Raw genomic sequence first — 26,500 nt, 5'->3', positions numbered from 1 at the left:
GAATGCCAAAACAAAGTATTACACCAAAAACATATACATATGTACATACATACATACATTTGTTTGTATTTGTATAGAAGCAAACACGTTCATACACTTCCAACTGATAAGGGCCTCTCAAATTTTCAGCTTCTGTGCTGCGCGTAAACAATGACGTGTCGCAGACTTTCACTTTAAGTCATGTGTTCCTTAGTTAATAGCAATTAATAAACAACATTAACTGTGTGGACTAACAAATACCCTGCAATGCAGTTACAAATAGAGCATGCTCTCCTATAGATACGTTAAATATTCAGTTACCTACTGATAAATAATTAAATAAATATATTTCGCTGAGTATTTGAAATGCCAATCATCATAACTCAGGTCAACAAAATTAATTTGCATTTTAATATTTAAACGTAAAGCAGAGAAACAAGCAGTAACTTTTTTCGGCACGCCGAACATGAAACACTCTTACAAACATTTAGCAGTTATGCGTTATGTGCCATCTTCAGTGTGTGTTACACACTTCGAAACAAAATTATAATACCCTCAGCAGGCGTATAAATATGTAGATAAATACCTAACTGTATAATACATACATACATACAAAAGCAGGCTTACCAGTTCTCTCATTCTCTCTCTCTCTGAGTGTGGATTTCCCGCTTAAATTTTTTTGCGGAAAAAAGCTCTGCACAAAAAATTACACAACGCACATTTTACTGATTATTGGATATAAATTTAAAGGCGGCGAATGAATAAAGGACTCATGGGTGTTACCCCACAAAAACACATAGCACACACTAAACACATTAAACACCTTTAAATTAAATTAACCGTACTAGCAAAAGATTTAACAAACACGCGCAGAGGACACGATCGATCGACAGGATAGACGCGCACTGACTAAATTGCCTCATTTGGCTAGCGCCCACGCTAAGCCGGCGCTCACACTAATACAACAACAACAACAGGCAGAGTGCACGACTGTTAAAACTCCCAGGCTGCCAAAGTGCGCTCTTCTTGTGCAAGCGCTGCATACACATCTAAGGTAACGGGATCAACATCGTGTTGCTGCTCCCACTCATACCATTAGCAATGCTCGCGCTTTGTTGTGCCTGCTGTCCGCAGGCAGTGCAGACATTAAACGGGATCAAAAGCAATGCGAATGAGTTGTAAACAGTGGAGGAATAAATTATGTTCCACGCTTACAATGCGCACTTTTGGCTGAATACACAACTAAGATTCTGCCTCTCTCTCGCTCACGCTCTCTTTTGTGCATGCATTCTGCCAGGAATATACATATGTACATATGTATGTAACGGGATCAAAAGCATTAACTTCAATGATTTGTTAACAGTGGGCGAATAAATTATGTTCCACGTTTACAACATGCACACGTCAAGCGAAAGCTCTCTGGCTGTGTAATTTAATATTAAATATTTAATACTCTATAACAAATCGTATAGGTTTTAATAATGTTATTAATTTGTCATCACAACAATCGCAAAAAAACGATTAACATTAAAAACGATTAAATTAGTAATGAATTACAAGTTTTTTTTTTTATATTTTAATTAAATATTATAATCTTTATTAACACATTATTTGAATACAAAAGCAGACGCAATGTTGCAAGCTGATTAAACCAGTTGCAGGGCAGAGGGGCAAAGGGGCAGAGTGTGTTTTTTATTCACGTGTTGTTTACTGATAAGGCAGATAAATATATGCACAGCTACTTGTTATGCCCGAGCGCATTCCGGAGGACACGCCAGCGGGAATAGGCAATGTCCCAGTCGAGGAAGGCGCCAACAATGTGCCGCACATTGTGATCCGTATCATCGTACCCAGTGCGGCCGTGCACCATGCGCACATTATCGAAGGTAAGGATATCGCCAGGTGTTGTCTTAAAGGTGCATGCCTCCTCGTTGGCCAGGCGTATAAACATGGCCATGGCCTCGTACCAGGGACGCACCTGCTCGGGGGGCACGGTGAAGTGGCTGTCGCGCTGCGGAATGCTGTGGTTGATGCGCACGTAACGACCCTTGGCATCCAGGCTGTGTGGCAGCACAGATAAGAGAGATAAGGGAGAGACAGATAGAGAGAGAGAGAGAGGGGGGGGGGGGGGGGGACTTACTTGATGACCGGCGCCCGCCATATATTGTGAAAGTAGAGCTCCTTGTCGCTGCCAATGTCCGCCCAATCGACGGGCGTGCCGCTGAGCACCTGAAAGGCGCTCGGCTCCCGCTGCCGCAACAGATCCGCCACATGGAACGCATCGCTGAGCAGATTCCAGCCGCCAGGTGATTCCGATTGCTGCAACGTGTGCAACACCGTAATGCTCGGCTTGTACTCAAAATAGGGCATGTCCGTGTGCAGCGGCAGCGGCGCCGCCAAATACGCATAATTGCTGGCGCCGGGCTGCGCTCGAACGCTCCACTCATCGCCGTACGTGGTGCGCCGCATGAAGCCCACCCGGTTGCACAGCTGCCGCAGCACGTTCGCCTCCAGCGGCGCCTGCCGGATCAGCGCCAGGCCATGGACGGCCAGCTGGTGCAGCCACTGCAGCAGCGTCTCATCATTGCGCAGCAGCTCCTCGTACTGGAATTCGCGCTGTATCTGGGCGAACTCCAGGCCGGACCAGTGCCGTCGCTCGGGGCGGTACGAGTCGCGCAAATAACGCGCGCGATTCGCTGGCGAGAAATCACGCGCCTTGAGCCAGCCCAAAGCATAGCTGGACTTGTGGCCATCGCTCCAGTCTATTAGCAGCGCCTGCTGCTCCACGCACCAGCTGAGCTGCTGCAGCCGCACTCGGGTGTCCAGATAGTTCCAGCCGTGCGGCAGGCGACTGCGCGTCTGTTGCATATAGCATTCGGGGCACTGGCAATTGTCGCGTAGCCAAATCTCTGGAAACTGCATGGCCGGCTGCTCCAGGTGCAGGCGCAACAGCACCAGCTCCCGCTGCAGATCCCGACTAACCCGAACGAACGTCATGGCTTCTCTGCTCAAAACGGGCACAACCGGCGGCTAGGCCCAGCTCGCTGCGAATGAGCTGAGTTTCGGCAGCAACTGAGAGATCAGCCCATGGTGGGCCACAATAGACACGTGGCCTTTAGATTATGGAGCTGGGCTCGCCTGATGCCAGCTCGAAGTCGAGCACTTATCAATCCTTTGTGATAGCTTCGGTAAGGCGGGGCTCGGCTCAGCTCGGCTCGGCTTGGTTTGGTTTGGCTTGATTTGTTGCTGCCTCAGCATAAGCTATATATTTTTTACACTTTTATTTAAAGATTTTTACTTACTAAAGCTGCCACACACACACACACACGCACACACACATAGAGAGAGACAGAGGCAGCCCCCTTGCAAAATTAAAAATGCAAAATTAATTTTGTACAAAATTGCAAACGCTTGCAATTTTTGCATAATTGTTTGTCATCAGCATGAGACCCTCCAGCAGCGCCCCAATGGCGCCCCAGCCTGTAGCGAGCCCGCCCCTAAACGCCCAGCAGCCCAGCAGCCCTTTCACTTCATTGAAATGCCGTCAATCATTGTTAGGCACATTGATCACTTCATTCGCAATGTTGCACATTCACACACACACACACACACACACATTGCCGCCATGTTGCCTGATTGCAATATCCCACTTCTGACAACACAATAACCATGCAGCATATATAGAGAAAAACAACAACAAAAACTGCGCGATTTTTAATTATCACTTTCGCATTTCACGTTCTGTTGTTATTGTTGTTGCTTTCACACACACAAACACACACACACACACACACATATAAAAAGACGTATCTGTGTCTGTATCTATCTATCGCCTGGGTATCACTGGCTTTTCCATTTCCATTCTCATTCAGCTCGCTTTCACGCCTGAAACAAAGAAACACAATCCGTAAATGCTCAGCTTTTAGCTTTGCCAAGAGTATTTACACTCACCAACAAATTAATATCGGGCATTTCACAAATGTCTTGCAATTGGGCAACATTTTAACATATATATATATATATATTTATATTTTTTTAAATGAGTATTAGGAATGGAATTGAGCTACAATAAATTGTGTGTTAATCATTTTGAAGATATTTCAGATTTATTATTCAATATTTACTCAACATATATTTTGAGCACAATTTTGATGGAGAAAATGTAATGGATTCTATAATTATATTCTCTCTACGAACATTGGAATTCCGTAAAGCTCCGGCTGAACTTCTATCAAAACATATTTTCACTTTTTCTTCTCTCTCTCTCTCTCTCTCTCTTTCTATTCAATTATAATTATTTATATACATAGCAAAGTCCAATTATATATCAAGTCCATAGCATACTTTTTGGAGCTAACCAAATGTAGCAATACAAATTTGAATAATTTGAATAAATATATCGAGAGTTTAAAATTTATTTTTTTAAAAACAAAACATTAATAACCAAAATTGTATGAAATATGTCTTCAGAAATCAAGGCACAAAAAGAAAAAACAAAAACCTTATAATTCCCAACAAGTTTTATGCACATCAAAGATCTTGCTTTTTCTTCAAATGATTTGACACATGCAAAAAGTGTATTCACATGTCGCTTACATATAAGTCTTTAGCAGCACAAGCTGCTCATTTGGCTGAAGCATTTCATATTTCTATGGAATATTTTATGCATTGTATCTGGAGAGATGAGAGCAAAACGAGCCGCAAGTGAGGGGGGATGGGGGAGGGGGGGAGGGGCTGCCGCTGGCGTCGCGCAACACCCAAAGCCAGAAACTTTATTGTTTTCAATTAAAAACATTTTACATGCAAAAACATGCTCGCATCTATGTAAACGAGTGCCTCGATCCATTCGTGTATTCATGGAATTCATGAAACGAGCGGCAACAACAACAACAACAACAACAAAAAAAGCAACGCACAATTGTTGCAATGAAGTGAAATGTAATGAGGTGTAATGAAAATGCATTCAAGTGTTGCGCCTGACAGTTTTCCACCTGCACTTAACAATAAACATAATCAACAGCAGCAATTACAACAACAACAACAAGTAGATGAAGAAGAAGAAGAACATGTCATATAACAATCTGAGTGGTATCCATGGAGCTATAAATTGCAGCTAAGCCCTGCGGTCATTCGAGTTCCTTTCAATTTCAATGCAATCTTACCTGAGCTGACATCTTGTTTACATTATCACAATATCTCAATTTATAAGCAGCTCAATTAAATGGCTTTGATAATTGGGCTCACTAAGCTTCTCCGGCTCGCATTAAGTTCATTAAAATCGACACACACTCAGCTAAGCCCAACGCAAATGCAACAATTTTCGAATGCTTGTGAAAGTGAAACACTTACTCAAATTAAACTACGCCCAGGTGGGCGACAAAGACACAAAAACAGCATTAACTTGAATTAAGTGCAGCTAATTGTTGCCTGACTTTAAATATACCTTGTACAAAATACAGAAATAAAGCAGCAAGTGAAAGAATATTGATGGTAGAAAAGTTTACACTACTTGGAGTCCATTTTTAGTCTACAGGTCTCCTCCGAGCTAAACCTGGCCATTCTTCACCATCCAACTAGTCCTTAAAGGTCGCGAACTTGTGACCCTGTCCTGTGTCGAAACTTATCTTGTCCATGACTCTTTATTGAATAGCCTGCTAGCTGCAGGGTTCGAACTCCCATCTTAGAGCTAACCCTGAACATAATACTCTACCTTACTTATCCTATCCCATCTCGGAGCTCCATGGCTTTGTTCTTGTCTAACCATGGGCTTCGAACTTGTGACTTCGACCCTTTCCCTGAGCTAACTCATGGTCCTTTACCAGCCAGCTGCTAAGTACAGAGTTCGAACTTGTGAACCTCTCACAAGTCGGAGCTAATTCTCACGTTTTCCATGGTTCATCTTCAATTACATCTCGGTTTAAAGGTTCCTATTTGTAATCCTAGCCCAGACTAGATTCTTATGATTCGGTAGGGTATGGTATATGGGCTTCAAACTCTTTAATTCGACCTTTCTCTGTGGCCACAGGGTTCGCACTTGTGACCCTGTCATAACTTTAAGCTAGCTCTGATTATGTTCTTTCATTAGTCCATGGTCTATTGGGTGCGAGCTCGTCATTTCTATCTGTATCTAAACATTCGACCTCATCTTGTCTCGGAGCTAGCTATTACTATGTTCTTCCATCAGTCGAATGTCTATTGGGTTTGAACTTGTGATTTCGTCTCTCCTTTGATAAAGCTCTGAGCATGGGACTTCATCAGCCAACTACTGCCTTTAGGGCTCGAAAATTTGATCCTATCCAAGCAAGCCCTGACCATATTCTTTTATCAGCAAATTATACCCGGATTTCAAACTCCTGACTTCAACCTGTCTCTAAGCTTACCTTGACTTAGTCCTATACCAGCTAGCTGCTAAATACGGGGTTCAAACTTGGTACCCAATCCTATCACTGTGCTAGGCCCAACCCTAGTCCCTCATCAGCGAACCTTTAATAAATTGTTATTAGAGATCAATCAACCAATTCATTACAGCTGCTTACAACAGGGTATAAATTATGGCCATAACAGAATGCTAAATTGTTTGATATTTATGATTATCAAATCGAATTCGAGTGGCAAATAAATTGAATCGCATCAAATGAATGCAAATCGAATCAAACCAAATCGTTTTGCCCAGCTGTAAAGCCACTCAACTGTTGACACTTTATGAACGCGCACTTTTCTGTGCGCCTTTTATTGAATGCTTAAATTATTAATGAACTCGCAAAGCGCAGCTGAGCGGAAATGCGGTCTGTCAGCGGAGAGGCCTGATTGTGTGTGTGTGTGTGTGTGGTGTGTGTGTGTTGGTCGTAACAATGTTGGCTAACAGGCGCGACATTGCAACGGTGCGCACAATGGGCGCGCTTTAGGCCTAATTAGCCTCGTGGGCAGCATCAAAAGGGCCCAGAACAGGCAAACGGGCAACGAGCCGCAGAGAAAAGGCGACCGAATCGGCCTCTATAAATAACAAAGGCAGAACGCATAATTAGGCAACGATGCTGTTGTTGTTGTTGTTGTTGTTGTTGTTGTGGTTGCTCCCTTGTTATACCCTGTACCCAATGCGAAGGTGTTAAAATGGGTATGTTGGTTTTGTGCTTATGTATGTAACAGGCGGTAGAAAGCACAGGGAACTCAGAGAATAGATATTGTCGATCCGCCTGCCTATCCGTCTGTCCATTTGCATGAAGGGATCAATCTCGACAAGTACAAATGCTAGAGGTTCGAAATTTTAAATATATATTCTTGTATATCTTTTCTCATCGTATATTTTATGCCATCTTATCTTATTTTAATTTAACGTATGTTTTATCTTATTTTGTTTCGCAATTTCCTTCTACGCTTATATTTTTTTCCCCATATTTCCTTCAATTTATATAATATCGGTAAATATCGATTTTAAGACTTGCTCTTTTTAAATATAGCTCGAGAATTACAGAAGCTAGATACATAAGACTTGGTTTATGTACTCCCGCAGAGCTCTCCACAGATTATAAATATTTCACATTTTAAATGCCTTCCCAGGTTTCCACCCTAAATTAAGAGATACTTTAAAGAACACTTATTATAAAAGCTAGAGTCTGAGCTATGGTATGTGTACACATTTGTGTGCAATAATTTAGTCCTGAAATTTTCGTAAAGATAGGACAACAAACGGCGAAGTTATTCAAGAACAGTTTGTCGTATGGGTGTGTATTTCTGCACAGAAGGACGTTCACATTTTTCAGGGTATCTCCCAGTCGTGCACTCTCAACTCGAGCACATTTGTTTGGTGTTGTTGTCGTTGTTGTTGGCACACTTGAAATGGCGCAAATTGGCGCGTTTTGTGGCTTGTGGCCGCCACGCCCACACTTGAGCCCAGTCCCCGTCCACGTCCCCGTCCCCATCTCCGTACCCATCCCCGTCCGAGTCGCTGCGACTGCACTTCCGTTGCGGCCGCACCGGAAGCCGGCCCGAAAAGAAACCGAAATCCTTGAGTGGTAACCGGCCCGCGCCCAAGATGCGCCACTGTGGGACACATAAATAAATGCGCCACAAATCCGTAAATATGATTAAATGCCAAATTTATTTACAGCTCCCCGGTTGGCTTTAAAATAAGATACATATATATACATATATATATATATGTGTGGTATGTATAGCAACTCCTTTTTGAAAGGCCAACCGGGCGTGGCATAAGCCGCAGCCACCTGCCGGAAGCCGCGTGCCATCAGCAGCTGCTCCGCTCCCCCGTCTCTGCCCACGCCCTAGGCCGTGCCTTCGCCTTCGCCTTGGGCTTAATATGTGGCACTGTTGTCGCTGGCGGCCAACTCGATTACAATTACGTGCGCTAATTGCACTTTAAACGCGTCCGAGCTTGTCAGCGGCAACGCTTCGCATCCGCCACAGGCCGCTGCCTTCGCCGCCCGCACATTATTTTTTTTTTTTTTATTCCTGCTGCCACTTATTTTTCATATTTTTCTTCCGTGTATTTTTGAGTTTTTTTTTCTCAGCCAACGCTTTTTTTATGGCATTTCCTGCGGCAGCAACTTACAACTACATAAATTTTGCAAAACATCATGTTCCACATACATATATAAGTTGTTAGCTTTTCCAGGGGCAGCATGCGGCTTGGGGCACAGCCACGCAGCCAGCCAGGTTGCCAGCCAGGTTGCCAGCACTACTTGTATTATAATAGCCTGGCACAGCTTTCCACTAGACGTCGCTTCGCAGCAGCCGTAATTCAAAGTGACGCTAAATTTAGTTTAATACACATGAAAAAGCCACGGTGGGCAACAAATGTTTAGACAACTGCAGCCGAAAAGTGAAAAAAAATTAAATAAAAGCATAATTTTGCTCAATTTGTGGTTTTTCAACGATTTATGCGTTAAAATTCGCAATGTGTTTAAGCTGCGAGCGATAGAAAAGCCTTGAAAACTTTTGCTGAAACTAGATAGAGGAGGAATTCTCCAAATGATTAAATCATCTTAAATTTAGAATAACGTTAGATTAAATTAAATCTTGTATGTTCTTTTTAAGCTTCATATGGCTTTGAAGCCTTATTCTAAGCACACAAAAGTTACTTGTAAGCTTCCAGTTGCTTTCAAAGCTCTTTTTAACGTGTTATATTCAGAATTAAATATGTACGTTGAGATCAAAATATTATTTGTATCGCTTTAATGTGCTTTTAACGTTTTATGCTGCTTTCAAGGCATATTTTAAGCACACGATATTCATTAGTAAGCTTTCATGTGTTTTCAATAATCATTTCATCATCTTAAATTCAGAATTAAATTTGTTTTCTGTGTGCATTTAAAGCTTTGTATTGCTCTTTAAAGCTTTTGTTAAACACACAAAAGTAAGGTATAAGCTTTCTTGTGCTTTAAAAGCGTCTTAAATTCCGAATTAATTTTGTTCGATCGATAGCGTTACAAACGTATTTAGTAAGCTTCAATGTGCTTTCAAAGCTTATTTTATAGATAGAGCTTATCTAAAAAAGCTTTCATGTGCTTGCCAAACTTTTTGTACTGCAATATTAAAAAGCTCCTTCCACAGCTTAAGCTACAAAAGCACCAAAAATTGTGCAGATTTCAGCTAATTTCTAAGGCACAAAAATTAACTATATAATTTGTTAATACTCAAGCTCTTTTGTGCTCTCACAGCTAAATATTGGCAACGTGAAGCTCCAGCTACAACTTAGTTGCTCAACTGTACTTGCGGTAAGTTTTCGCTGTACATATTTGCACTTTGAGTGCACTCGAAAAGAAAACTACTTTGGAGAATTGCCGACATACGCTGACGCCTTGAACCACTGTGCACGCTGGCTATATAAATAGCCACGAGCTATGGAATTGTAACGCCCAGCAAGTGGCCCCTATAATGGCTCAAGGCGTAAGTCCATAGCCTGTCCGCCTATGCGCCTGACTGCCAAACCACCTGGCAACCCTTCTCCACCATGCAGAACATTTTGCTCTTTTGCTCATTTACACCTTTTATTACGTATGCGTGCGTCGTTGGCAGCAGCAAAGTTTGTAGTTTAGTTTGCCATTAACGTGGCCATAAGCGTTGGCCACACGACACAACGAGCCGAGCTGCCAACCCGACTGTCCGCCTGCCTGCCGCCCGCCCGCCTCCCTCCCTGCTTGCTATTCATATGCAAAACAGTGCAGCGAGGGTTGCCACAAAAGTTGATGTTGCATGTAGAGAACCTTGCTGTAGAAGTTGTGTGGCAGCACGCGTTGAATCAAAGTCATGCATTTATGGCTCAATGCATTGTGTGTGTGTGTGTGTGTGTGAGCTGTGTGAGAGTGTGTTAGTGTGTGTGTGTGTGTGGGTGTGTGTGCGTGCTGTCAAAACCGAAGTTCAGCTGCCAGCAGTTGCTAGCTGTGTTTCTTAGCCGGCTGCTTGCGGGCAAAACTTTTTAATGCGAAAAGTGCAAAGAAAGTGCACACACACACACACACCCTCACACACACACACACACAATCACACCCGCACACACATGTCATTTGGCTGGCCCGTGTCCTGTGGCCCGCCTGCTCGCTGAAATGTCACTGCATTTTAATTTACTGCATACCTTGAGGCGACCCGGGCGACTCGGGCTGCGCGCATGTGGCAAGTGGCAAAGTCCAATGTACGCTGACTTGTTGCCTGCCACACACACACACACTCGCACACACATACACACACGCGTGGCAGGCACACTCATGTGCGTTTTGCATTTTACTGCAAATTAAAGGATTTCTTTTGCCTTTTGCCAAGCTGACAACTTAAGATACTTAGGCATAAAAAGCCTGTCATACCATGTCTGCCACAACAGCGCGACATGTGTGTACGCGTGTGTGTGTGCGGCTGTGTGTGTGTGTGCGTAAAGAGAATTAAGTGCGCTGCGCTTTGTTGAGAATCACTCGAAACAAAGCCAAGTGCTGCGGGCGGGCAGCTGCCCCCCCCCCCCCCTCCTTCGTCACGACTGCCCCTAAAAGCTGCCACAGCTCGCTGCACCCTGCTTCTGCGGGGTCGCCCTTATATACAGTGCGTTGCCACGCCCACACTCTACTTATATATATAAACATATTTGTTTTCTTTTTTTTGTTTTTTTGTTAGACCGTGCCAACACCTTTTTCGCCTGCGTCCATTTTATTATTTGTCTTGATTATTATTTTCCATTTGCGCAAAATTAAAATACAACAAAAATTGTGTAAAAACCAACAAAAACAACAACAACAGAAAATGCAAACGCCATTCAGCCGCAAAGCCGCCACAAACAACAACAGTGAGAGGGGGGAGGGGGCGGGGGAGGCGTGTCGCCGACTCTGTATTAGTGCGCTTGAATAATGTGAAACTGAAAACTTTTCATCAAAAATCAGCCAAGGGCTAAACTGGACGTGAAACAGGCAGAGTCACCCAGCCAGCCAGTCGGACAGCCAGTCGGACAGCCAGTCGGACCGCCAGCTAACCCGCCTCCTGCTGCCACCCTGCTCCCCGACCCGCCCCCTGAACAACACACACCATCTTGGCAGCTAGAAAACAAGAAACTCTGACAGGCTGCCATGAAAAGCAACGCTTTGGTGTGACAAATCAAAGACTAAAACATTCGCTTTGGTTAGAGAGCACACAAAATGCAGCGACTGCTCCAGACCAGAAACTGGGAGCAAGCCAAAAGGAAATGCAAGTAGTAGGAACTGAAAAATTTAATATGGTATATTACATGGTATATGAGGCTGGCCAGCAGAAAAAACCAAATGGAAAAGTCAAGGAAATTGGAATGTGTACTATATCATATTGCAGAATATAGGAAAATAAAACGAGCTAAATTATATTCAATGAAGATATGCCTAGAATTTTGATAAGCTAACTAGATAGAGCTAATGTTGTATATAATATCCGAGCCTTTTAAAATAAACCCTTGATTCTAGAGAACTGAGCGCTTTGAAGCGAGGGATTATTATTCAATTATTCATATAGAAAAGACTGGAAAAAGAATTGTAAAGTTAGTTAAGCGCAGCGCACTTGACTCTATAAATTAATAATATTAATAAAAATATATATATAAAAGCAAATTAAAATGCTGAAATGCCTAGTAAATAAGTATAAATAAATTTAAATATATTTTTTTTTATATGCTAACACCTTGTAAAAAATGTTCCCTAGTTTAAATAGTGTTTGGAAAAAAAAGTGTAACTTTCAGCAAACTAAATAATTTGTCTTGTTTTAAAAAAAAATAATTTTAATAGATCACCATATAAATAAAAATAAAACAAATTTTTTTTCCTAATATCAGAAGTTTAAGAAGAAATTAACGACGATTATCTGAATGTATGTCACTAATTTTCTGAGTTTACAAAATCCTATCAACATGGGAAAAATAACAGAATATTTTTAAAAATATATATGTTATTTGCGACCTCTGATATATATATATATAATTAATTCAAACTTACCAAATGGAATCTTCACTAATATTAGGAAAGTCTAATCAATATTAGATTTCTTCATTATAAAACTTATACAGACATCAACTGAACTGATCTGTATTTTCTGTAACTCAGATCGGTACAATTCTGAAAGGGTATTTCCTATTCGACTCCACTGAATAAATTGTGTTCGGTTTTTTGATAATTGTGCATATATTGAACATTTAATAGAATAATTGACACAAAAAAAAGGCTGTTACGTATAAACAGAAATTGTTATTCATAAATTGACATAATGAATGTATAATTTATGTATGAAAAAAGTAAACCCCCCTCCCCCCCCCCCCCCCCCTGCAGACACCTGCTAGCATTACAATCTATTTGCTTTCTGCCAACATTTCGTAAAATTAATTTCATTTGAAAATGCATAAAAATAACGTGTAATTCTTTACGGATTTGCTGTTGTTGTTTCCCGAGCTTATGAATAGTAATTTTTTAGTCTTTAAAAAATATATTTCACTTTATGCATTTGCAGTTACCAGTAAAAAAAAATATATAAAAAACAACAACAACAACAAGCTGCATACCTTTTTGAATGGGACTCGTCTCTAATCAGAGCGCGCGCCTGCAAACAATGGGAACAGCAGCAGCAGCAGCCGCACCCCCAGCCGCCCAGCTCTTACCCTTAGCTGTGCTGCCCCCTGCCCCCCTCCACCCTCCATTCCCACACCGCTGCGCCTTTGCTTTTAGGGCTGTGCGGGCGTGCGGCTGCGGCATTGTAATGAAAAAAGGGGACAGCTTTGTGTGGGAGCAGGGGCAGGCAGAAGCAGGAGCTGGCAGAAGCAGGAGCTGGCTGGAGCAGGGGCAGGGGCATAGTCTGTGGCAGGGGCAGGTTGCAGCGGGGCCAGGCTGCCGCGCCGCTGCCGCTGCTTGTTGCTTTTGGCATTGTTCCTGCTGTTGCACATGCGATGCTTTATATATTTTTGCCATATATTTTACTCAGCACAAATTTATTTGCGGCTGCAATTCCAATTCCCAGCCCCAGTCCCACTCCCACATCGCCCAGCCCCTCCCTCCCTCCCCCCTAGTTGCATTTGTTATTGTTGCAACTGTAGCTTTGGTTAATGCTTTGCATTTTGTGGCCACACAGCGGCAAAAAGGCTGCGGCTGCGGCTGCTTTTCGGTTGCGCTGCCTTTAAGTGAATCCTTGAGCAATTTGTCAGGCGCTTTAAAGAGCTCTCCAACCCCAACCCCAAGCTCCCCCCCGCGTCCAACGTGCCACACCCCTCCTTTAAAAAGCTGCCAGTGACTGTGTTAATTGTTTTTGTTAAGTTTTTAATAACTGCAGGCAGGCCGACGCTCGCAAAGACGAGCTGCCCGTCAACACAGTTTGGCCTGCCATCAGTCTCATTATTTATTTGTAATTTAATAAACCAAACGGCAGAGGCAGAGGCTGAAGCAGAGGCAGAGGCTTGGCTGTGTGTGTGTGTGTGTGTGTTGGGGGCAACCCTTCCGTGCCTCGGGTCAAACTGATTTCAACCCTGCCACGCCCACAGAGTGTTGCGACTTCTCGGTAGAGCAATTGATTTTATGCGAAAACTTTAGATTTTTATGACTTTTTTGACTGCCGCAGGTCGCATCAAGAGATGAAAATATACTAATACATATAAGTACAGTGAGAACTCGCGTGGACGGACAGCGTGGGGTAAGTTTTGTCCGCTCAAGAGGAGTGCGGGCCGTCTTAGAGCGGACATGCTGTGGGCTGATTTATAATGGCGCGTGCAGCAGGAAGAGACGTGCACTTTTAGCGGGTTTTCACTGTAGTACATATTTAACAGGCCAGGCGTCAGCTGGAATTTATATGCCCCTGCGCATATTTTAATGAGGCATTAAAGCGTGATGCTGATTCTCACACACACACACACACACACACACACACCAACACACACACACACTTACGTAATTTATGGGCAACTAAATATTTGCACAGGCTGTGGTGTGTGTGTGTGTGCGTGTGGGCGGGGCACAGCCCCCTCTTTAGCCAGGCCAAATGTTTGCCTGCGTTTGCCGTTTTTAACACTCGATTACTTTAAATGCTTTGCTGCCTGCTACGCATTTGACTTTGCCTGTCAATATTTGACTTTGGCTTAACTAGCACACACACACACACGCGCAAACACAAACACAAACACACAAACACACACTCACAAACACGTGCATACGTACTCTAGCTGTTACGCAAAATTTGCCTCGGCTTGCATCAGCATATTTTTGCTGGCATTCTGTTTGCCCAGCTACCCCATCGGGCTTATGTAATGAGTATTTGGTTACACAAATCTCTGACAGCCACCAGCCCAACATCAACATCAATTTACCAGCCACCGTTTACCAGCTAACAACATTTACAACCAGCTGCCAGCTGACCCCGCACAGCTTATTGAAATGCTGCTTAAATTACTGAGCAAATGACTCATTTATCAAGTGGCATTCGCCGCGGTTCGATCCACTGACAACTTGGCCAACAAACCAATTATGCGCTTACAACGCGACCTGTCACACGCTGACAACAACAACAACAACAACAACAACAACAACAACAACAACAACGGCAACTAACCACACACTCACACACACACACTCACACACACACACACAAGTTTGCCACGGGGAAGCGCATGCAGATTAGCTGGCGTTGACTGTTGCCCGTCTCGGCCATTGGAAATTTCATTAAAAATGATTTAAGGCAATTTACGTTAGCCAGCTACCCCTTCACCTCCCCCTCAATCATTCACAGCCTGCCACCTCTTTGGTATCGGTCGCTTTCAATGCCGTCGGGCGCATAAATTAAAACGTTTGCGCCTGGGGGATAACGGGCGTTGATTGCGCTCTTGCAACATGAGGCACTGCATCATGCATCGTGACCATGTTTATGGCTTGCTCTTGCTCCCTCTCTCCCCCGCATTTTCGCTTATTATTTTTGCTGACAGTTTTGATCATAGAATTTTGACCAATTTCCTGGTTGATTTCAGCCTTTAGGCAAATAAATCGTAATTTGAAAGTTTTGGAAAATATTCCAAACAGCATACACAGACTGTATCGAAAACTCTTTAATCGGATATTACCATTAGACGGACACTCCTCTTGCTTTGATAATTTCCCGATGTTCGCGATTCACTGTATCACGAGTTTTCACTGTATCACAGATCTGTGCTGTTGGCGAATAGAGTCAAAGAAACCCTACGCCACATAGAAACCCTCGAATACACTCAAAGAATCCGTATCTCACATAGAAATTCATGAACTCATATAGAAAACTGAGCCTATAGAGAATCATATATCATCCTCATAGATGTAGATTGGGATACAACACATCTTATTTTATTCTATCTTTAGAGAGAGAGAATGAGAGTGAGAGAAATAATGAGAGAGCGCAAGAGATAGTAAGAGAGAAAGAGAGAGAGAGGCAAAGAGAGGCACAAAAAGAATAAGAGTGAGATCGAATGTGAGGGCGAGAGAGAGAGAGAGGTTATAAAAGCTTTCCTTAACAGTCTTTTTTGTTATTATACAACACTGATCTAGTATACCCAAATTGCTAATATTGTAATCAAAGATTATTCCCTAAACGATTAATCGAAGATTTTTTTCCAAAAGCTTTATTAAAATTAATTCCCAATGAGATGAATCAAATATTATTCCCCAAAAGCTTAATCAAAGATTTTTTATTATTTTATTTTTGGCACACTTTTTCACTATTTTTTTATTTGTTTCTGTATATATTTCACATTATTTTGTAATTCCCCCAACTCAACTAGAACTTGCAACTCTTTTATAACATTAAAATTTATTGCATGGACTTTTTACTCTGCCACAAAAGCTCTCAGAACTATAAAAAGTGAATTGAAACTAACAAATGCTGTGCTCAGCAAATCCGAGTCATAAGAAAACTGATTTAGCATTTTGTATGCAACACGCGCCCGCCTCAACGGGGCATCCAGACCGAATGCAACCCGAGCCCAGTTTCCTATGCCGCAGTTCCTGCCACACAGCCTGCTTGACTTTATGCGCAGCTGCAACGGCGACAAATATTAATATTATGATTATTTTTTCTACTTAAAACACGGCAACAAGGACACAATCTCGCTCTCTCTTTCTCTCTCTCTCTCTCTCTGCCTCTCTTTGTCTCTGTGCTGAAAATAAATCGCTGCTATTGCTCCTTGCACTGATCCTGCGTGGGTATATCCTAGTCGCTGCTGTCATGTATTTATTGTTGTGTGCGTTTAATGTCGCTTGATTTACATTAGCTTGAGGAAAAACAAAAGAAAACCGCAAAAACAGCAAATTGAATTTGCCACACTTAAAAAAATTATAAAAAAAACGTGGAAGCAAGTAAACAAGAGTTCGCAGCTGCTAGATACTCTATTCTGGTCATAAAAATAAGTGAAAATGCTTGGAAGATATATTAGTATATATAAAAAAAAGTGTGACCTAAGTGTGCTTGAGCTTTTCGAAGCTTTGAACCAAAAAAACGACAAGTCACCGGTTCGAAAGATATATCAATATATATATAAGGAGTTTGTCCTGAGTGTGCTTTGTAAGCGTAAGCCAGTGTGGTTTGGGATTTCTGAGCGTTGAACTAGCACGCGACAGGTCGACGGTTCAGATTCAAATTTTTAATTGAGCAGCCCGCTGGGCTAAGCACTAAGTTAAAGGATCAAACGCTCGTGAAGACAACCTTTTTCATTAACAAAAGATTTTGCTTTCATATGAAGGATATTTATTTATTTAATTCATAATTTAGCTAGTTATACTTTAGTAGATTCATAAATATATATAATCTGTGCAGACACTTGGCACAAAAAAAAAAGAAAATATCATAGACCTTTAGAGAAACCACAGAAACCATATACACCTCTTCCACAAGATACAGCGTATACAAAAAATGACACCCAGCAAATGCGCCGCACAATATGCAAATAATCTAAAAATTTATAGGCTTTTGTTGAACTCCCACTGCGACTGCGGCGACTGCTACTGCTACTGCTGCTGCCGGTGCTTGGGCTGTGGGCATCAGCTGTTGTTGCCTTAAGTTTGAGTGGCATGCGGTTAAGCTTAAGGCTTATTATCTTTTATGAACTGAACTTCATATTTGGATTGGCTAAGGTTTTGGCTACAGCCTGTAGATTGTCGCGGCGGGTGTCTTACGCATGATTGATGCGCTGCATGTGTAGATAACCACGGGCAAAAACTTGACATTTCTTCAATTTTGTGGGCTAAATAAAGTTCAAGGCGTGGCAGTGCTGCGGAGAGGGAGGAGCAGAAGGGCGGCTGGCTAAATGAACAACAGCTTCTATGCATGCGGAAAATCCATTAAAACACTTGAGTTCCTGGCAGACGCGACGCGACGCGACGCCAATGCCCTTCAAACAGGCAACAGCAACAGCAACAACAACAAGAAGAAGAACAGCAGGAACAACAAATGCATTTCCGTTTATAGTGAAGGCTGCTTTGAAGGCTGCAACACTTAGACACAACAGCACTTTCCGCCCACACCCCAAAAAAAAGCAGCAGTAAAAAAAAAAATGAAAAATAAAAATACGAGCACATTAAATGTTATTGATATTGCAATTTTTAGCATTTTGTAATTGAGGCAAGCGAAAAAAATGCAGCTAGCTTTATCAAACAGCCATCAATTGTCTGGCCAAAACCTTGAGGCTGATTCCTTTGCTGCTGCTGCCAGGCGGATAACTGTCTAAATGACACTTAAGCATGTGTTTAAACATGCCAAGCACTTGGCTCACTCAAACTATGCAACAAGCTGTGGCAGGCAACAGTCGCAACAGGGTTGACAACATCACCAAAGTTCAGGCTGATGCTGCTGTCGATGCGCTGATAAGTCTTTAGTCTCTGCCCCCTCGCAACAACTATATACATATATACATATAGATATGTGTGTGTGCGTGTGTGTGTATGTGTGTGTGTGTGTTGTCGTCTCGAGTTCAGTGCGAAGGCAAGTGCCAATGTTGCCAATGTTGTTGGGTAAACTCATAATTGGAATTAATTATGCATTCGCACTTTGCGGACAACTTTTCGAGTGGTTTGAGTGGTTACTAGGCTACGTCTAAGTGTGTGTGTGCGAGCTCGTGTGTGAGAGTGTGTGTCTGTATATGGCTTTAATTGTCCGGGGGTGAGAGACGCTGAATGCCTAGATGGAAGCCACAAGCAGTTTGGCCAGCAAGGGTTAAGTGCAAATTGCAGTTATCGTAAGTATTGCTCAACACTGGCTTCAAGTTTTCAAGTTTTCTGCAGTTTAGCCCTAAAAGAGCACCGCATCATATCAAGAGGCATGGATATTAGACGCAGTTTAAGCTTGAAGTAAACTTAATTTTATTTCATATGCATTTATTTACTCTCTGGTTGTCAAGCATTTCCAACCTTTTAAACAACTATTTATTGAGTATTGCATTGTACAACACTGTTTTCTGTGCATTTCAAACTAAATAAAAGCTTCAAGCCTTAAGGAACTGCAATTAGGCGAAAACGTGTTGAGAAACTTTTTCCACACAAGTTCATTAAGATTTTCTTTAGAAAAAAAATGGTATATTTTCGAATAAGTATTACCAACTTTAACAATTACTGTTTTACAACACTACTCGCTATCAATATCTTAATTTTTAAAGCTTATCGCAGAGATCCATTCCTTTTATAGTTAAAAGAATACGAATAACTTCTTTTTAAGAATGAAAAAAACGTTTTGACAAAAGTTTGCGAAGCTTTTAAATTATGTGAAGAAAAAGTTTGTTTGAAAATGTTATGCAACACTGTTATCAGTAGATCTTTTCGCTCCTTCAAGCCAAACCTAACGCTTTTTTATAATTGAAATATGTCTTAGCCATACTAATACATTTAGCCATAAGCTCCACATGCATATTAAATCAAATATTCTACCTCTCTTTCTCTATATCCATTCCTCCTCTATTGGGCGGACACTCCTCTTGAGCGGACACTCCTAACAAGCATATCCAATTAAGTACTGCCTACAAAAAATAAGACAGGCACAATTTATTTATTTGTGCTCTTTAAATGAAAAATGTGCCTTGGCGAAAATGTAGCCAACATTTGGTCAAAATTAAAATCAAAAGCAATTTAGAGGCCACTTTATTCAATTAGTTGGACGCATTGTAAGCCCAGCCAGGCACATTTATCTTTTTGTTTTTGGACTGCTTTTACTTCTTTATTTTTTCTGTGCCATATTCTAAGCTGTGTAATTTGTAGCCGCTTTGTGGCCAGATACTTGGTCTGAGCACTGAGCACCGCCCACACCTGAGTCCAATAATAATAGAGGTATTCCCTTCATGCACGTATATGGGGCAGAGAGTGTGGGAATTCTCTCTATTATTTTGTGTGTTTGCGTTTTGCATGCTTTGTTACGAATTCTTGTGAAATATGTTTGTCGAGGCTTTATTAAGCAGCTACTTACACGTGTTGCGCAACACGACAAGCCCCTGAGGATGGGCGGGGGGGAGGGGTGAATGGGGCGTGAATGGAAATTAATTAAATTTCGACTGCAACATGACAATGCGTTTGACAATGGCTGTCAACGATAAGCGATAAGCGCTAATAAAATGCAATTACCCGGATTCCAAATGCGCATAGAACATGGCAACAGAATGCCTCCAGCTTCCTCTTCTTCCTCTTCTTCTTCTTCTTCTAGCAGTTATTGTCGCTGTAGAAGCCCATTGGCCAGCTCCGGCTGTCAGTTATTTCAACGCTCCATTTCATTTGTTTTGACAAGCCAAAGACTTAAATCACAAATGACTTATGGAAAAAAAATCAAAAAAAAAAAAACTAAAAAAATAGCAAGAAAAAGCGCGAAGAAAAATGACAAAAGCCGCAGCCGAGTGAAATGAGCGAAATGCCAAAGCCGGACAATGCCAAAGCAGTTTGCAAACATGCCACCAGCTCCGCACTCGCTAGCCGGAGTCTGGCTCCCGGACTCGATGCGTCGGCGGCGCGTGTCGTGGGCAAACAAGATAATGTTACAGCCAGTCAACGCAAATTGAGCAGCATGACGCTGGGCATGGGCAAACGCATTCCCCATCTTAGATACCCTCTAAAAGAAAATACCAAAAAAAAAAAAGTTGCTTAATTGCAAGGCACATCCACCAAGGACAACATAAGCACACTTAATATTTATATTGGCTTAGCATCTACTAAACGATAAGTTTATCAATATTTTATTATATTATTTTCCTTACTTTTGTTTCTTTTCTTTTCTTTTAATAATGTTTCCTATCCAATATTTTCGAATTTTACAGAATTTTGGCTTTTAAGAAATTTAAATATTTCGAAGAAAAATGAATAGATTAAAAAATTACTAAAATTTAAAAGAATATAAGATTTAAAATCTGATGAAAAATAATCGAGCTATAACAAATGGAGCGCAATCCCAAACTCTAAAAACTGTTTTCTAAATGTAACCTAGAATTTTATTGTAGTCCAGATAAGGGATAAACTCATATTGTAACATCAGACTTTTTATAGTATAATAATTTGGCAGGATTAACTTAATGAAATTAAGGACTTGCCTAGAAAATTCTACTTGCTTGAATATTTAGGCTTATATTTCAAACTAACATATATATTAATATAATTCAGAATATCAGAACAAGTCACACATAAAATTTGTATATAGAAAACAGAACAAGTTAAGAGATAATATCATGCTATAAATATCTCGTATTTGGATTATGTTTCCCTTTTGGATCTCTTCCAGACTTGCAAATATGTAAATATTATGCACAATATCAGAACCTGATATATGATCATATACATTTTATCTATATATATTTAGAAAATCAACTGATCTGAAAAGTTTATCAGTGTAGACTAAAGCTATAGGCTTTCTTTTACTTAGCACTAGCTGTAGAGTATGACTGAAACTTTTACTATATATTTATTTTCTGTTTTTCTAGGGTATCTAGCAATCCGCCGCCTGTAAGTCACTTGAATTTAAGTTCCTTTTTGGCACAAAATGCAAATGAAAACGTCTCAACTTACGCGCTGACTGGCCGCAGCAATATGCGGCTTGGCGTGGCGCTGGCTGTGGGTGGGTTTTGGCCCTGCTTGGCTGACTAGCTGCTGGCCAAAATGAAAGTGCCGCCACATTCTGGCCAAATGCGCTGGCAAACTAAATGATTGATCACGGGCATCAATTTACAGCCTTATTGCATTTGGCCTTCGACAAGTTTTCGGTCGAACTTTAAGCGAGCAAAAAAAGGCAAGAACTTAAAGGCCAAAACTTGAGCAAATCTTGGCGAGATATTTTCCTATGATTCTTTTTTTTTTTTTGCTTTTGGTTCGGAACGTTTATGAAAATGTCTGGTACATGTTTCGCCTGCGCAAACAGAATGCGAGTGCTGCAATAAAATTCCATTACAGCCGCTTGACTTAAGAACTTGGCCAACAAAAAAAAAAAAAAACCGCCAAAATTCGCTGCGAAGGCGAGTGTATTAAAAGGCAGGCGCTACGTGAGTGCATGCCCCTATGTGTGTGTGTGTGTGTGTATGGGTGTGTGTGTTGGCGTTTTGCATATTTTATGAAACTTGGCGAGCATTTAACGTCCCGCCCAGCGCTGCGTGTGTGTGTATGCAACATACTCGACTCTGCTGCAAACTCATTACTTGAATTTATTTAGCACTTAAACAAAATGTTTCATTTGCCACCGAATGTGGCAGCAGCAGCAGCAGCAGCAGCGGCAGTTGCAGCTGTGTTGCGGCATAAAGTGTTGCCAGCTCAGCCATGCAATATGGCTGCACTTGCAACACCTCATGCCACAATCGGGCAACTCAGGAGGCACACGCCTCGCTGGCCGATGCACAACTCCGAACGGCCGCCAGCCAAATGCTGTCCGCATTTTGGCCGAGCTGCTGCTGTTGCTGCCTCTGCTGCTGCTGCTGGACACAGAGCGCATACTGCTTGATCCGTCGCAGCTGTTGCAAGGCGCCATCGGTAGCAACATCTCCGTCCACCATGGGGCAGCGCGCCTGCGGCTCGTGCACAAAGCCGCACACATGACAGATATCCGTTGCGGCCTGCAACATCTGCGGATTGTGCACGCAGGCGGCCAGCGTGTGCGTGGACAGGCACAGATCAATGCAGCTCGGCTCCGGGCTGCTGGCCAAATGCGGCAGCTCAATGCCACAGCGTATGCACTTCTCCAGCTGCTCCGCATCGCATTCGCACGGGGCGCACTCCTCATCCGCCTGTCGCTGGCGGCAGGTGCGACGCGGCTCATAATACAAACGCTGAAGGCAAACTTTGCGCTTCCTCGATTGTTGCTGCTGCTGCTGCTGCTGCCCTTGCCGCAGCCCCTTGTTGCGTTCGCCCCGGCGCGATCTATCGCCAGGTAGCCGCTCGCTGAGCGTATCGTCGACCGACACCTTCGATGAGCACTTGTCCTCTTGGCTAAAGTATCTGGCATGAGCCGCCAATATGCTCTGTATATAGCGCGTCGAGTACCGATCATCCATGCGCTTCAGCTGCCTGTAGGCCATGGACTCCAATGAGATTTGGCTCCAACGCGTCTCAACCAGGGACAACGATTCGATTCTACTTTTGCGCGCCAACCTATCGTTAATAATACGCTCATTTACCGCGGCACGCTCCGCTATCGTATCATCTAGATATTGATCGAAGGAATCGCTGCTGTCCTGGCGCGGCATGGGGCTGCCCTGGAGGGTTTGATCGCTCAACGATAGTTTGGCCCCCTTTTGTATGGCCTCGCTGACAATTTCATTGATATATTTCAGATAATGTTCGCGCAACATTTTAAATATGGCCGCCTTGGGTATGCCCACGCTCTTTAGATCCTGATAGATGCTGGCCAGATTTTTCCACATATAATGCTTGTGCACGGCGGTGACAATTTGGGTCATGTCGGCCAATATGTCCATCATGCTGGGTCCCAGTATCACGTCCTTCAGCAGCGCCTGAATTGGGCGATATTTAGCAATATCTTCCGTTTCCAATATACTCATTAACTCCTGTCCGGCACGCCGTTTCTTTCCGGACGCATTCGTCAGAAAGAGTCGCCATTGGGCAACATTCTTTTGTGCCTGCCTAATGCCGGCGGGCACAGATTTATTGCGCAACAGCTCATTAACATCGTCGGTAACACGTTCCCTGGGTGTTACAGCAATGCTCGACTCCAACGTAGTCAGATCTCTCTGCGAATTCTCGTCGGCCGTGGACAACCAATTCTCCACGCTTGACCGTCTGGCTGGTTTGGCTATTGGTTCCGGCGGCGATTTTACCGGCTCCTTGTCCTGCATCAAGCTGTGCATTTTCGATATCTTGACACGGAGTTTTTCTGGCGTCTTCCCCTTCACCGGCTCAAAGGGTTTCATGTGGGAGTTGCGTGTGCTCGACGAACTCTGACGGCGACTCTGCACTGAAGCGCGGCCGAGACCGCCAAATGTTGTTGCCGATTTGCGTATCGCGTCGATTTCCTGTTGGAATCTCATCAACTGATCGCTGCCAAAGACTGGCTTCGTGCTTCTTCTCGGTGGCAGTTTATGCTTCAGATCCACATCCAAGTCCAGCATCTCCTTCACTGTTATATTCAGTCTCGGCTTGGTTCTGTGACGTCTTAATGCCATATGATGATGCGCCCAACGTGTGGGCTTTTTCATTTTCGTCGTTTTCGTCGTTTCGACGGCCGATTTGTTCATTTTAGTGATCTTCGTTTTAAAGTGCAGCAATGGCTTGACCGAGAACATTTTATTCTGAGAGTTGATTTTAACGTGCTTGGCACGAACATTCGACTCCCTGGGCTTAACTTTACGCTTCGGGCGATATGGCTTCGGTATGAAAAATTCGGGTATTTCAAAGTGTTGGGCTATCAAATGAGGATGAGGATGATGATGATGCGCATGATGCTTGTGCTTTGCGTGCCCCTTGCGCAACACTTCGGTATCCCAAAAGGTGCTAAACTCACTGATATTATCTTTATTCGAATGCCATTGCCTATCAGCAGCCTTCCGTACGCCGCCCAGAAGATATTTGCGTATCTGCTCAGCTTCCGCTTTGCAGTACTCCAAATGGGCCGAGCTCATGGCCCAGACGCCGTTACGTTTATAACGCTTGCGGAAGGCCCTTTGGAACATGCGAACGGCGTGTGCGAGCAACCGCTTTCGCTTGGGCAATACTCTAAACTGTTTGCGCAATTCACGCAGATGTTCGTTCAATATGCGCTCCTCTTTGCGCAAACTCTTAACTTTCAGCAGCTCCCTTCTGTGCCTTCTCTGCCATTTGCGCAACCATATTGTGTACATCTGCCACATGCGGCTGAACTGCGCCCTCGTATGGACCATGGCCAACATTTTGGTATCCTTCAGCTTCATGTCGATCAGTGCGCGTAGATTGTCCAACAGCTCTTGGCGTATATGGCGCATCGAGCTCAGGCGCTGACGTGCCTGCCATTTGTATCTCAACAGCTTTTTGTTCTTGCGGCTGATCTGTTTCCGGAGTAACAGCATATGAAGCCAACAATCGGACAACGAATGCATTTTGTCGCAATTGCTCAATTAACTCTGTTTATTTTTTTCTTTTCTGTTACGTTTTTTGAGTTAATCGAATCAGAGTTTTTCACATTTGTTACATACACAAACAATTTTGAATTTATTTTCAATACACCAATTGATTTGCCAAAAGATTTTAGAACTAATTCCCTTCAAGTGTCTCATAGTATGAAACCGTTGAGGCCCAGATTAAAGGCATTGATAATTATACCCTGCACACTTTGAATAAGGGATAGTAGGGTATATAGGCTATGTGCAAATGTTTGGTAGCAGGTAGAAAGAATCTGCTCAATCCACATTAAGAATTATGGATTTCAAATTGTATTTAATTATACCCTGTACACATTGTTATGTGCAAATGGGGTATATTGATTTTGTGCAAATTATGCAGCAGGCAGAATGAACCAGCTCCGACTTCATAAGTTATTATGGATTCAACTTATTTTTAAATATACCCTGTAACAGTTGAATAAGAGTGAAAATGGTATATTGATTTTTTTCAAATTGGCTAAATGAAGCAGATCCGACTTATAGCATAAGGTAGTATGTATATAAAAAAAGTTTTTATAATACCCTGTACAATTTGAAAGTGTCTAAATGGGGTATATTGTTTTTGTGCAAATGGACGCAACTGGGAGAAGGAATCAGCTCCGACTCCAGAAAGTATTATGGATTATAGTGATATTTTATTATACCGTGTACCTATTGAATGGGGATAAATAGGGTATTTTGTATGTGGGAAATTTCGACCTTCATATGAATTTTGACCAGGAATATTGTTGCCAGATTTAGATGCAAAATTGATCTAGAGGCCAAACCATGATCAAAAAGCCAAACCTTATGAAAATCGGACGAGATTTGACCGAGCTATGGGAAAGGGAAATTTTGATCTATGTATGTCTACTATGTCTATAGGATATTTGAGGTTACCATTTTAACATGAATTTTGTCCAAAAATAATGTTCCCAGATTTAGATGCAAAATTGATCTAGAGGCCAAGCCATGATCAAAAAGCCAAACCTTATGAAAATCGGTTAAGTTTTTACCGAGTTATGGAGGTGACAAATTTCGACCCTCTTACCAAACAGTTTGGGCTGTGCGTTGATCAGCAATCAGTCGGTCTGTCTGTCAGTACAAACTGTTCTATAGATAGAGATAGAGATAGGCAAGAAATTAAGTTATTATATAAAAAACTTCTAGCTTAACGAGATATCTTGGTGCAACCAGTCATTTACTAGTTAAGCTATGCTGCTTATATATGAGCCAAATCTTATCAATATATCGCTCTACTATACTCTATATTATATACCATCTATAGGAGGAATTGCTTGAAAATGAGTTTTTGTATGGCAAAGTATTCTATTTTCCAAGATATTTTCATCAGCCGTAAGGCAAATGTCTACAAGGGTATTAAAACTTCGGTGTGCCGAAGATAGAGATACTTTTTAGTTATTCTTAAGATATTGATTGATCTTAACGATCTGGCTTATGCCGGACTGAGTCACGGGTTCAAGCTAC

The 26,500-nt window shown here is 42.4% G+C and overlaps 1 protein-coding gene across 1 annotated transcript; it reads right to left on the bottom strand.

Moving 5' to 3' along the window:
* Positions 1-1,582: 1,582 nt before the first annotated feature.
* Positions 1,583-3,176, bottom strand: LOC135431867 (gamma-butyrobetaine dioxygenase). The gene is made up of 2 exons (XM_064687214.1): positions 2,120-3,176; positions 1,583-2,039 (listed from the first exon to the last, which is right to left on the bottom strand). The coding sequence occupies exons 1-2, from the start codon at positions 2,974-2,976 to the stop codon at positions 1,718-1,720; spliced, it is 1,179 nt and encodes a 392-aa protein (XP_064543284.1). The 5' UTR covers positions 2,977-3,176; the 3' UTR covers positions 1,583-1,717.
* Between the last annotated feature and the right edge of the window lie 23,324 nt (positions 3,177-26,500).

The sequence above is a fragment of the Drosophila montana genome, unplaced genomic scaffold, assembly GCF_035044405.1.
Source record: "Drosophila montana isolate Dmon_TW-CO22-7 unplaced genomic scaffold, ASM3504440v1 contig_3200_1, whole genome shotgun sequence".
Lineage (NCBI taxonomy): Eukaryota > Metazoa > Arthropoda > Insecta > Diptera > Drosophilidae > Drosophila > Drosophila montana.
The sequence above is the reverse complement of the archived record's forward strand: the minus strand, read 5'-3'. Positions and strand labels throughout refer to the sequence as shown.